Source organism: Mobula hypostoma, chromosome 1 (genome assembly GCF_963921235.1).
Source record: "Mobula hypostoma chromosome 1, sMobHyp1.1, whole genome shotgun sequence".
Classification (NCBI taxonomy): Eukaryota; Metazoa; Chordata; class Chondrichthyes; order Myliobatiformes; family Myliobatidae; genus Mobula; species Mobula hypostoma.
The window spans coordinates 97,990,984-98,005,447 of record NC_086097.1 but is presented as its reverse complement, the minus strand read 5'-3'; the positions used below and the strand labels follow the sequence as shown (position 1 = coordinate 98,005,447).

Here is a 14,464-nt window from a genome sequence, read left to right as displayed (position 1 = left end):
TTAATGATTTAGATGAGGGAATTAAAAGTAACATTAGCAAATTTGCCAATGACACAAAGCTGGGTGGCAGTATGAAATGTAAGGAGGACGTTATGAGAATGCAGGGTAACTTGGACAGGCTGGGTGAGTGGGCAGATGCAGTTTAATGTGGATAAATGTGAGGTTATCCACTTTGGTGGTAAGAACAGGAAGGCAGATTATTATCTAAATGGAGTCAAGTTAGGAAAAGGGGAAGCACAACGAGATCTTGATGTTCTTGTACATCAGTCACTGAAAGCAAGCATGCAAGTACAGCAGGCAGTGAAGAAAGCTAATGGCATGCTGGCCTTCATAACAAGGGGAATTGAGTATAAGAGCAAAGAGGTCCTTCTGCAGCTGTACAGGGCCCTGGTGAGACCACACCTGGAGTACTGTGTGCAGTTTTGGTCTCCAAATTTGAGGAAGGACATTCTTGCTATTGAGGGAGTGCAGCGTAGGTTCACAAGGTTAATTCCTGTGATGGCGGGACTGTCATATGTCGAAAGATTGGAGCGACTGGGCTTGTATACTCTGGAATTTAGAAGGCTGAGAGGGGATCTTATTGAAACATAAAAGATTATTAAGGGATTGGACACGCTGGAGGCAGGAAGCATGTTCCTGCTGATGGGTGATTCCAGAACCAGAGGCCACAGTTTAAGAATTAGGGGTAGGCCATTTAGAATGGAGTTGAGGAAAAACTTTTTCACACAGAGTGGGGGATATATGGAATGCTCTGCCCCAGAAGGCCGTGGAGGCCAAGTCTCTGGATGCTTTCAAGAAAGAGATGGATAGAGCTCTTAAAGATAGCGGAATCAAAGGTTATGGGGATAAGGCAGGAACTGAATACTGATAGTGGATGATCAGCCATGATCACAGTGAATGGCGGTGCTGGCTCGAAGGGCCGAAAGGCCTACTCCTGCACCTATTGTCTATTGTCTCCTCCTCATTCTTCCGTCTGAGACCAAGTCATCGAGCTGTAGCTCTCGCTCCCCTCTAGATCTCCTTAAATGAGTAGGTATTTTACTCCACAGAGGATGACTGGGGGTCTGAAAGAAATGGTCGCGGTCGATACTGTCACAACAGGTAAGAAACATGGGTACAAATACTTGAATGCCTATGCGGATAAATGGGATTATTGTAGTGTTGACATGGTGAGTGACACTGCCTGTGTGTGTGTGCGCTGTGTGTCTGTGGCCCGCAGATTCACACCGCTCGTTTGTAACACAATAAAATGCAAGAAAGACAGAGTCAGTGGATCAGGCATATTTTGGGACGCACCCGGGGTCCTTTTCCAACCGGAAGTCTATGTGGTGGTCGCGTTGCCGCCCACCCGCGTATCGCCTGGTCGCCGCCAGGATGAGCGGGGCGGCCGGCGGCGATAAACGGAAAGGACTGGAGGAAGAGCCCGGGGTCGGGCAACCCCCGACCAAGAAGCAGCGGAGCAAGAAGGGCAAACGCGGCCAGCCGGGCGAACGCTACGTGCCCCCGCCCAGCAAGAAGAACCTGGGTATCAGCTTCAGTCATCAGCACTTCAGCGGTGAGTGCGGGCGGGCCCCGGTGGAGCACCATCAATCGTCTCCTCGTTTCACGGTGACCTCTGGAGTGGTGAGCGAGTGCGCGGGCGGGGGTAGGGGAACCAAAACTCAGCGCCGTAAATTGTTTCATTGACGAGAGGCTTCGTCAGCTCCGCACCTGATGCAAATTAATTTTAAACGTCTCATTTATTCATTTTAATCTGATTTCATGGTTTTGAATGCACGTCATTCCCCGCATAGCGAGGTCTGTCACCCTCCCAGCCCGGGCGGCCTGCCCCGGGTCGCCTGCCTCGGCTCGCCATTACCTCCATGCACCTTGCTCGCTCCTGCCCTTCGCTTCCTGAGCCCTTTAATAACCCCCTTCGATCTCACGTTGCCCCACTCCACTCCCCTTGCCCTGATGCTCCTTAAATCCACCGGGTCTGGACGTCCTCGCCAGTAGCCCAGGCCTGATACCACAGAAGCCCGGGGAGGGCACAGCTCATCTCCCCTGCCCACCACACGGTGTGACACCACCTCCTTGAGCCGTTCGCAGTACTTCACACGACTTAGGAGCACAGCCAGCCCCGGTGGATGGTGCTGCAGTTTAAAGCCCTGGGTGGGGGGGATTTGTCACTTTGCCCTGGTTGTGGTAGCCGGGCACCTTACATCCTTCAGCAGCTCTTCCTCTCAGTCCTTCTGGGTTTCCACACACCGCCGCTGCTCATGGGAGCTGACTCTGGTGAGGGTGCTGTCTGCGCTCTGGAGGGTAGTGGTTTACCTGCCCTGTCAGTCCATCTGTTGTGCTTGCTACTTGTTGCTGAAGGGACCCATTTTTCTCATTCTCTTTAGCCTGTGTCAGAGGAAGAGGCTGTTCACCCAAAATGGCTCATGCTAGCTCCCTGCTCTCCCCAGCCTCCCCAAACGCCCAATGACTTGATTTGCAATCTGATTCTCCCACTGATTTGGGGTGCGATTACTCATCCTGCAAACAGCAACCTGCCCTGCCCCCAGTCTCATTCCCGTCTGTGCTCTGTCCTGTGCACTCTGACTGAGGGATTGACAGCAAAAGCTGGGGCTCCTGCGCTTCCTACACCAAAAGTGGCAACACTCCAAACCCCAGACCCCAGCTGGTTGCTGTTCCGGATGCAGACCCAGTCCATCCAGGATCTGTGAGTGTCGAGACTAGGTGTCAAGGTGGTGTGTGCTGGGGTCTGTCTGGTTGGTGACACTGCTTCCCGCTTCTCCCTCAGAGACGGAGTATTACTTCGAGCATGGCCTGAGGAAGGTCCTTCCTTACTACTTTGACTTCCAGACCTACTGCAAGGGCCGCTGGGTGGGGAAGACCCTGCGAGATGTCTTCAGTACGGAGTTTCGGGTGGAGCCCATCGAGTATTACACAGAGGCAGCCAAAGCGGGCAGAATCCGGCTCAATGAGCAACCCGCTGACCTCGACACCATCTTAAAGGTACGACAATGTCGGGGGTTCACGCCCACCTCTCAGTGGCTGGTCAGGTCAACAGGAAATGCTTTATACTTTACAGCAGTCGTGCGAGACTGTGTTCCCAGGTGTGTGTCTGGATCTACGAGGGATAGGAGTGCTATTATTCTGGGTGTTGTGTTGGGAGTTTGGTATTTATTGGCAGTGGTTCATGTGAATTTGTTAGTGATGGATGTGCCTATACCTTGTCGGTGGGGGACGTGCCCGTCCCTTCCCCCTGTCGGCGAGGGACATGTCTGTAACTTCCCCTGTTGGCGGGGGACTTGCTTCCTTGAGCGCAAGTCATCCAGATGTTCAAGTTTAGTTGTCATACGACCATGAACCTGACTACAGCCAAACAAAGCAGCGTTCCTCCAAGCAACGTGCAAAACACAGTGCTAATAGTTACACACAGGACAAAGCACGTATCATTATGACAGAAGAAAAATATACAATTACAAAAAATAATAATATATAATTGGTAAAACAGCCCAAGTCTCTGAGTGTCATGGCCTGCAGATTGATGGTGCATAGAGTCACTTCTTTGCGAGCCCACAGCCGTTCAACACGCATCTGCAGCCACAGACGAACATCATCCAGCTTGTTTTCCACGAGTGAACACTGGAGGGCAGCACCAGCGGGAGGAGTAGCCAGCACGGAATCCAGTGGCCCACAGCCTGCTCCAGCGAGCCCTTCCACAGCGGCCGCAACAGGCAACCCTGATGAGGACCTCATCCACTCAATGCTACCCCCTGCTGTTGGTCTTGCCAATGAACCGGTGAATCAGACGTGCAGTGTTCTGCGTTACCACTGTCTGGTAGTACTTGGTATCCAGCAGTGTCTTGGATGGTGAAAAACACCCAAGGATGAGCAATTGCACCAGAGGGGCTGCTGTGTCCGAGTGAATGTCACCTTAATGGAAACGTATGTTAAGTACTGCGAGATAATCATACAGCTGTAGTGAGCGATGTCTGATGGTTCTCTCGGGCCCATTTTGTTTCTCTCTGTCGCTGGGTGAAGGCTTCCCTGCCCTGTAATCCTCAGGTGGGAGTCGACCTGGGCTGTGAGTGATTGGTGCTCTGCACGGATCACAGTCTCTCCAGGGCACCGGATGTGAATGCCAGCCGAGGATACCAGAAAGGTAGTGGGCACGACTGGGCTGGTGAGGAACTCACTGTGATAGATTCAGGCAGGAACCCACACACCGTGTTCGTTGTATGTTTGTGAATGGTGTGTGGGTCCCTGCCTGAATCTGCCATCATCAACCCAGTCCTACCCACTGCCATCTTTTTTTTATTTCTTTGTTTTTGAAGAAGGTTTGGAACTCAGAACCGTATGCACACTAACATGTCTTTTGCCCCCCCCCCCCCAGCCACATCTGTGCTGACCATGAGGGTAATCTAACTAACTCCATCTGCATGTACATGGTCGCTATCCCTCTGCTCCCAATATGTTCACATCTGTCTAAATTGCTCTCCACTTCCTGTCACCACCTCCTTGGCAGCACTTTTGAGACACCTGACACTCTTCTTCTTAAAAATCAGTTCTACTCCATACATCTCCTTTAAACTTCACCCCTCCCATTCAAAAGTTATGGCCTCTAGTAGGTGACATCTATCCATGGGGGGGGGCGCGGGGGGTGTCCTGCCTACCATATCTACGCCTCTCATAATTTTAGGAACTTATATCAGACTGCTCCTCAGCCTCTGAAACTCCAGAGAAATCAATGTAAATTCACCCGGGCAATCTCAGCTCAATGCCCCTACTGATGAAGGGAAGAATGCCCCACACCACCTTTTCACCATCTACTTCAGGGGAGCTAGGAACTTGCACCCCAAGCTCTCTCTGTATATCATACTCCCCCGGGCGCTGCTGTTTACGGTATGCCGTCCTCTTGCATGACCTCCCATAATCTATCACCTCACACTTGACTGAATTTTTCCACTCAAATTTCCAGCTGATCTATATCCTTTGACAACCTGCCTCACTATCCACAGTTCCACAATTTTCACGTCATCTACAAACACTGAACTCAGCTTTGACTTCTGCCTTCTAACCGGACGACTGACATTTTAATCTGTATCATTACTATCTATTACCAGTGTGAGGTCACAGCACTGATAATTGCAGAACACCATTAGTCACAGTCCTCCAAACAGAGAAACACCTCTCCATCGCTGCTGTCTCTCTTTGAGCCAGTTTTGGGTTTAACTGACCAACTCGCTGTGGATCTTATGTGACTTTCTGGGCTAGTTTATTTGCATACAAGATGCGCTTCAGTCCCAACTACCCCCACTGGGTGCCTGAAGATCAAAGAGTGGGCTAAAGTGAAATCAGAATGCGAGGAGCAGCCCCTTCAAATGCTGAAAGAGGGCTCTAACCTCTCATTGAATATATAGCTGGAATGCAGACTCTTCCAGACCATAGAAATGACAAACAGCCTGGGAGTCCGTGAACTACTTTAAAGACTTGTTTGGCACTACTCTGTACAACATTTTCCACCCGGGGACCCAGAAGACACCCTTATAGACAGCCCATTTGCTGCTTGTGATCCTGGACCTTGGCGGGGAGCAGTGCGGTTGACGTTTGCTTGATTACATTAAACCACGCTCTTTGCCTTCTTGCAGGACAACGACTTCATGCGGAATACGGTGCACAGGCATGAGCCGCCAGTCACTGCCCAGCCGATCGTGATTCTGAGCCAGAATGATGACCTGGTTGTGGTGGATAAGCCGGCTTCGATCCCCGTCCACCCCTGTGGCCGATTCCGACACAATACGGTTATCTTCATCCTGGGCAAGGAGTACAATCTGACCGAGCTTCACACCATTCACCGGCTGGACCGGCTCACATCCGGAGTCCTCATGTTTGCCCGGAAATTGGAGGTCTCCAAGAAAATGGATCGACAGGTCCGAGAGAGACAGGTACGTGCATACGAGGGCAGGCTTGGTTCAGGATGAATCTCACTTTCGGCCGCGAGACTGGGATTATACCATACTGTACTAGATTATACAGGAACCAGTAACATCATGTTCAGCCAGTGTCTTTCACAGCCCTGGCATCTCGATGAGTGAAATACCTTATCACACAGTCACAGTTTCAATTCCCTTAGTACAACAATGTGTGTTCAGGCCTTTGGAATGGAAACCAAGCCCATTTCTCGGTCCAGGTTCTCCCGCTCTTGGAGTCTGAGAGAATTTAAAAACCATAGACACAGACCCTGCTATGGTCCTCAGCATCAGTGCTAACTACCGTGTCTGTCTGTATGAATCCCTGTGACCCTCAGCATCACTGCTGACCATCGTCTGTCTGTATGAATCCCTGTGACCCTCGGCATCACTACTGACCATCATCAGTCTGTACTAATCCCTGTGACCCTCGGCATCACTGCTGACCATCGTGTGTCTATACTAATCCCTGTGACCCTCGGCATCACTGCTGACCATCGTGTGTCTGTACTAATCCCTGTGACCCTCGGCATCCCTGCTGACCATGGTGTGTCTAAACTAATCCCTGTGACCCTCGGCATCACTATTGACCATCGTGTGTCTATACTAATCCCTGTGACCCTCGGCATCCCTGCTGACCATGGTGTGTCTAAACTAATCCCTGTGACCCTCGGCATCACTATTGACCATCGTGTGTCTATACTAATCCCTGTGACCCTCGGCATCACTGCTGACCATCGTGTCTATCTATCCTCATCCCTGTGACCCTGGGCATCACTACTGACCATCGTGTGTCTATACTAATCCCTGTGACCCTCGGCATCACTGCTGACCAACGTGTGTCTGCACTAATCCCTGTGACCCTCGGCATCACTACTGGCCATCGTGTGTCTATACTAATCCCTGTGGCCCTCGGCATCACTGACCATCGTGTGTCTATACTAATCCCTGTGACCCTCGGCATCACTGCTGACCATCGTGTCTATCTATCCTCATCCCTGTGACCCTGGGCATCACTACTGACCATCGTGTGTCTATACTAATCCCTGTGACCCTCGGCATCACTGCTGACCAACGTGTGTCTGCACTAATCCCTGTGACCCTCGGCATCAATACTGACCATCGTGTGTCTATACTAATCCCTGTGACCCTCGGCATCACTACTGACCATCGTGTGTCTATACTAATCCCTGTGACCCTCGGCATCACTACTGACCATCATGTCTGTCTATCCTCATCCCTGTGACCCTCGGCATCACTACTGACTATCGTGTGTCTGTACTAATCCCTGTGACCCTCGGCATCACTGCTGACCATCGTGTCTGTCCATCCTCATCCCTGTGACCCTTGGCATCACTAATGATCATCGTGTGTCTGTACTAATCCCTGTGACCCTCGGCATCACTACTGACCATCGTGTCTGTGTATCCTAATCCCTATGACCCTCGGCATCACTGCTGACCATCGTGTGTCTATACTAATCCCTGTGACCCTCTGCATCACTACTGACCATCGTGTGTCTATACTAATCCCTGTGACCCTCTGCATCACTACGGACCATCGTGTGTCGATACTAATCCCTGTGACCCTCTGCATCACTACAGACCATCGTGTGTCTGTACTAATCCCTGTGACCCTCGGCATCACTACTGACCATCGTGTGTCTATACTAATCCCTGTGACCCTCGGCATCACTGACCATCGTGTCTCTATACTAATCACTGTGACCCTCGGCAACACTGCTGACCATCGTGTCGCTATACTAATCCCTGTGACCCTCGGCATCACTGACCATCGTGTCTGTCTACACTAATCCCTGTTGACCATCATGTGTCTATACTAATCCCTGTGACCCTCGGCATCACTACTGGCAATCGTGTGTCTATACTAATCCCTGTGATCCTCGGCATCACTACTGACTATCGTGTGTCTGTACTAATCCCTGTGACCCTCGGCATCACTGCTGACCATCGTGTCTGTCTATCCTCATCCCTGTGACCCTTGGCATCACTACTGACTATCGTCTGTCTGTACTAATCCCTGTGACCCTCGGCATCACTGCTGACCATCGTGTATCTGTACTAATCCCTGTGACCCTCGGCATCACTACTGACAATCGTGTCTGTCTATCCTCATCCCTGTGACCCTCGGCATCACTACTGGCCATCGTGTGTCTGTACTAATCCCTGTGAACCTCGGCATCACGACTGGCCATCGTGTCTGTCTATCCTCATCCCTGTGACCCTCGGCATCACTACTGACCATCGTGTGTCAATACTAATCCCTGCTGACCATCATGTGTCTATACTAATCCCTGTGACCCTCGGAATCCCTGCTGACTATTGTGTGTCTATCCTCATCCCTGTGACCCTCGGCATCCCTGCTGACCATGGTGTGTCTATACTAATCCCTGTAACACTCGGCATCACTACTGACCATCGTGTCTGTATATACTAATCCCTATGACCCTCCGCATCGCTACTGACCATCGCGTCTGTCTATTCTCATCCCTGTGACCCTCGGCATCACTGCTGACCATCGTGTGTCCATCCTCATCCCTGTGACCCTTGGCATCACTAATGACCATCGTGTGTCTGTACTAATCCCTGTGACCCTCGGCATCACGACTGACCATCGTGTCTGTCTATCCTCATCCCTGTGACCCTTGGCATCACTACTGACTATCGTCTGTCTGTACTAATCCCTGTGACCCTCGGCATCACTGCTGACCATCGTGTATCTGTACTAATCCCTGTGACCCTCGGCATCACTACTGACAATCGTGTCTGTCTATCCTCATCCCTGTGACCCTCGGCATCACTACTGGCCATCGTGTGTCTGTACTAATCCCTGTGAACCTCGGCATCACGACTGGCCATCGTGTCTGTCTATCCTCATCCCTGTGACCCTCGGCATCACTACTGACCATCGTGTGTCAATACTAATCCCTGCTGACCATCATGTGTCTATACTAATCCCTGTGACCCTCGGCATCACTGACCATCGTGTCTGTCTACACTAATCCCTGTTGACCATCATGTGTCTATACTAATCCCTGTGACCCTCGGCATCACTACTGGCAATCGTGTGTCTATACTAATCCCTGTGATCCTCGGCATCACTACTGACTATCGTGTGTCTGTACTAATCCCTGTGACCCTCGGCATCACTGCTGACCATCGTGTCTGTCTATCCTCATCCCTGTGACCCTTGGCATCACTACTGACTATCGTCTGTCTGTACTAATCCCTGTGACCCTCGGCATCACTGCTGACCATCGTGTATCTGTACTAATCCCTGTGACCCTCGGCATCACTACTGACAATCGTGTCTGTCTATCCTCATCCCTGTGACCCTCGGCATCACTACTGGCCATCGTGTGTCTGTACTAATCCCTGTGAACCTCGGCATCACGACTGGCCATCGTGTCTGTCTATCCTCATCCCTGTGACCCTCGGCATCACTACTGACCATCGTGTGTCAATACTAATCCCTGCTGACCATCATGTGTCTATACTAATCCCTGTGACCCTCGGCATCCCTGCTGACTATTGTGTGTCTATCCTCATCCCTGTGACCCTCGGCATCCCTGCTGACCATGGTGTGTCTATACTAATCCCTGTAACACTCGGCATCACTACTGACCATCGTGTCTGTATATACTAATCCCTATGACCCTCCGCATCGCTACTGACCATCGCGTCTGTCTATTCTCATCCCTGTGACCCTCGGCATCACTGCTGACCATCGTGTGTCCATCCTCATCCCTGTGACCCTTGGCATCACTAATGACCATCGTGTGTCTGTACTAATCCCTGTGACCCTCGGCATCACGACTGACCATCGTGTCTGTCTATCCTCATCCCTGTGACCCTTGGCATCACTACTGACTATCGTCTGTCTGTACTAATCCCTGTGACCCTCGGCATCACTGCTGACCATCGTGTATCTGTACTAATCCCTGTGACCCTCGGCATCACTACTGACAATCGTGTCTGTCTATCCTCATCCCTGTGACCCTCGGCATCACTACTGGCCATCGTGTGTCTGTACTAATCCCTGTGAACCTCGGCATCACGACTGGCCATCGTGTCTGTCTATCCTCATCCCTGTGACCCTCGGCATCACTACTGACCATCGTGTGTCAATACTAATCCCTGCTGACCATCATGTGTCTATACTAATCCCTGTGACCCTCGGCATCCCTGCTGACTATTGTGTGTCTATCCTCATCCCTGTGACCCTCGGCATCCCTGCTGACCATGGTGTGTGTATACTAATCCCTGTAACACTCGGCATCACTACTGACCATCGTGTCTGTATATACTAATCCCTATGACCCTCCGCATCGCTACTGACCATCGCGTCTGTCTATTCTCATCCCTGTGACCCTCGGCATCACTGCTGACCATCGTGTGTCCATCCTCATCCCCGTGACCCTTGGCATCACTAATGACCATCGTGTGTCTGTACTAATCCCTGTGACCCTCGGCATCACGACTGACCATCGTGTCTGTGTATCCTAATCCCTATGACCCTCGGCATCACGGCTGACTATCGTGTGTCTGTACTAATCCCTGTGACCCTCGGCATCACTACTGACCATCGTGTGTCTATACTAATCCCTGTGACCCTCGGCATCACTACTGACCATCGTGTGTCTATACTAATCCCTGTGACCCTCGGCATCACTGCTGACCATTGTGTGTCTATACTAATCCCTGTGACGCTAGGTATCACTGACCATCGTGTGTCTATCCTCATCCCTGTGACCCTCGGCATCACTACTGACCATCGTGTGTCTATACTAATCCCTGTGACCCTCGGCATCACTACTGACCATCGTGTGTCTATACTAATCCCTGCTGACTATCATGTGTCTATACTAATCCCTGTGACCCTCGGCATCACTACTGACCATCGTGTCTGTCTATACTAATCCCTGCTGACCATCATGTGTCCATACTAATCCCTGTGACCCTCGGCATCCCTGCTGACCATCGTGTCTCTTTACTAATCCCTGTGATCCTCGGCATCACTGCTGACCATCGTGTGTCTATCCTCATCCCTGTGACCCTTGGCATCACTAATGACCATCGTGTGTCTGTACTAATCCCTGTGACCTCGGCATCACTGCTGACCATCGTGTCTGTCTATACTAATCCCTGTGACCCTTGGCATCCCTGCTGACCATTGTGTCTCTTTACTAATCCCTGTGACCCTTGGCATGACTGCTGACCATCGTGACTGTCTATCCTCATCCCTCTGACCTTCGGCATCACTACTGACCATCGTATGTCTGTACTAATCCCTGTGACCTCAGCATCACTGCTGACCATCGTGTGTCTATACTAATCCCTGTGACCCTCGGCATCACTACTGACTATCGTGTCTGTCCACACTAATCCCTGCTGACCATCATGTTGTCTATACTAATCCCTGTGACCCTCAGCATCACTGCTGACCATCGTGTGTCTGTACTAATCCCTGTGACCCTCGGCATCACTGCTGACCATCGTGTGTCTGTACTAATCCCTGTGACCCTCGGCATCACTACTGACCATCGTGTCTGTCTATACTAATCCCTGCTGACCATCATGTGTCCATACTAATCCCTGTGACCCTCGGCATCCCTGCTGACTATTGTGTGTCTGTATTAATCCCTGTGACCCTCGGCATCCCTGCTGACCATCGTGTCTCTTTACTAATCCCTGTGATCCTCGGCATCACTGCTGACCATCGTGTGTCTGTACTAATCCCTGTGTCCCTCGGCATCACTGACCATCGTGTGTCTGTACTCATCTCTGTGACCCTCGGCATCACTGCTGACCATCGTCTGTCTATACTAATCCCTGTGACCCTCGGCATCACTACTGACCATCGTGTCTGTCTATCCTAATCCCTGTGACCCTCGGGCATCCCTGCTGACCAATGTCTGTCTCTACTAATCCCTGTGACCCTCGGCATCACTACTGACCATCGTGTGTCTATACTAATCCCTGTGACCCTCGGCATCACTGACCATCGTGTCTCTATACTAATACCTGTGACCCTCAGCATCACTGACCATCGTGTGTCTATACTAATCCCTGTGACCCTCGACATCACTACTGACCATCGTGTCTATCTACACTAATCCCTGCTGACCATCATGTGTCTATACTAATCCCTGTGTCCCTCGGCATCACTACTGACCATCGTGTGTCTATACTAATCCCTGTGACCCTCGGCATCACTGCTGACCATAGTGTCTGTCTGTTCTAATCCCTGTGACCCTCGGCATCACTACTGACCATCGTGTGTCTGTACTAATCCCTGTGACTCTCGCCATCACTGCTGACTATTGTGTCTGACTATCCTCATCCCTGTGACCTTCGGCATCACTACTGACTATCGTGTGTCTGTACTAATCCCTGTGACTCTCGCCATCACTACTGACCATCGTGTCTGTCTATCCTCATCCCTGTGACCTTCGGCATCACTGCTGACTAGTGTGTGTCTGTACTAATCCCTGTGACTCTCGCCATCACTACTGACCATCGTGTCTGTCTATCCTCATCCCTGTGACCTTCGGCATCACTACTGACTATCGTGTGTCTGTACTAATCCCTGTCACCCTCGGCATCACTACTGACCATCGTGTGTCTATACTAATCTCTGTGACCCTCGGCATCACTACTGACCATCGTGTCTGTGTATCCTCATCCCTGTGACCCTCGGCATCCCTGCTGACCATTGTCTGTCTCTACTAATCCCTATGACCCTCGGCATCACTGCTGACCATCGTGTGTCTATACTAATCCCTATGACCCTCGGCATCACTGACCATCGTGTGTCTATACTAATCCCTATGACCCTCGCCATCACTGCTGACCATCGTGTGTCTATACTAATCCCTGTGACCCTCGGCATCACTGACCATCGTGTGTCTATACTAATCCCTGCTGACTATCATGTGTCTATACTAATCCCTGTGACCCTCGGCATCACTACTGACCATCGTGTCTGTCTATACTAATCCCTGCTGACCATCATGTGTCCATACTAATCCCTGTGACCCTCGGCATCCCTGCTGACCATCGTGTCTCTTTACTAATCCCTGTGATCCTCGGCATCACTGCTGACCATCGTGTGTCTATCCTCATCCCTGTGACCCTTGGCATCACTAATGACCATCGTGTGTCTGTACTAATCCCTGTGACCTCGGCATCACTGCTGACCATCGTGTCTGTCTATACTAATCCCTGTGACCCTTGGCATCCCTGCTGACCATTGTGTCTCTTTACTAATCCCTGTGACCCTTGGCATGACTGCTGACCATCGTGTCTGTCTATCCTCATCCCTCTGACCTTCGGCATCACTACTGACCATCGTATGTCTGTACTAATCCCTGTGACCTCAGCATCACTGCTGACCATCGTGTGTCTATACTAATCCCTGTGACCCTCGGCATCACTACTGACTATCGTGTCTGTCCACACTAATCCCTGCTGACCATCATGTTGTCTATACTAATCCCTGTGACCCTCAGCATCACTGCTGACCATCGTGTGTCTGTACTAATCCCTGTGACCCTCGGCATCACTGCTGACCATCGTGTGTCTGTACTAATCCCTGTGACCCTCGGCATCACTACTGACCATCGTGTCTGTCTATACTAATCCCTGCTGACCATCATGTGTCCATACTAATCCCTGTGACCCTCGGCATCCCTGCTGACTATTGTGTGTCTGTATTAATCCCTGTGACCCTTGGCATCCCTGCTGACCATCGTGTCTCTTTACTAATCCCTGTGATCCTCGGCATCACTGCTGACCATCGTGTGTCTGTACTAATCCCTGTGTCCCTCGGCATCACTGACCATCGTGTGTCTGTACTCATCTCTGTGACCCTCGGCATCACTGCTGACCATCGTCTGTCTATACTAATCCCTGTGACCCTCGGCATCACTACTGACCATCGTGTCTGTCTATCCTAATCCCTGTGACCCTCGGGCATCCCTGCTGACCAATGTCTGTCTCTACTAATCCCTGTGACCCTCGGCATCACTACTGACCATCGTGTGTCTATACTAATCCCTGTGACCCTCGGCATCACTGACCATCGTGTCTCTATACTAATACCTGTGACCCTCAGCATCACTGACCATCGTGTGTCTATACTAATCCCTGTGACCCTCGACATCACTACTGACCATCGTGTCTATCTACACTAATCCCTGCTGACCATCATGTGTCTATACTAATCCCTGTGTCCCTCGGCATCACTACTGACCATCGTGTGTCTATACTAATCCCTGTGACCCTCGGCATCACTGCTGACCATAGTGTCTGTCTGTTCTAATCCCTGTGACCCTCGGCATCACTACTGACCATCGTGTGTCTGTACTAATCCCTGTGACTCTCGCCATCACTGCTGACTATTGTGTCTGACTATCCTCATCCCTGTGACCTTCGGCATCACTACTGACTATCGTGTGTCTGTACTAATCCCTGTGACTCTCG

At 51.0% G+C, this 14,464-nt stretch overlaps 1 protein-coding gene across 1 annotated transcript in view; it reads left to right on the top strand.

The window, feature by feature from the left end:
* The first annotated feature begins 1,306 nt into the window (after positions 1-1,306).
* Positions 1,307-14,464, top strand: part of rpusd2 (RNA pseudouridine synthase domain containing 2) — a 28,663-nt gene continuing 15,505 nt past the window's right edge. The window contains exons 1-3 of the mRNA XM_063053336.1: positions 1,307-1,555; positions 2,786-3,000; positions 5,640-5,936. Of these exons, the coding sequence (XP_062909406.1) occupies positions 1,324-1,555; positions 2,786-3,000; positions 5,640-5,936 (744 nt within the window). The 5' untranslated portion in view covers positions 1,307-1,323. The remainder of the gene's footprint in view (positions 1,556-2,785; positions 3,001-5,639; positions 5,937-14,464) is intronic.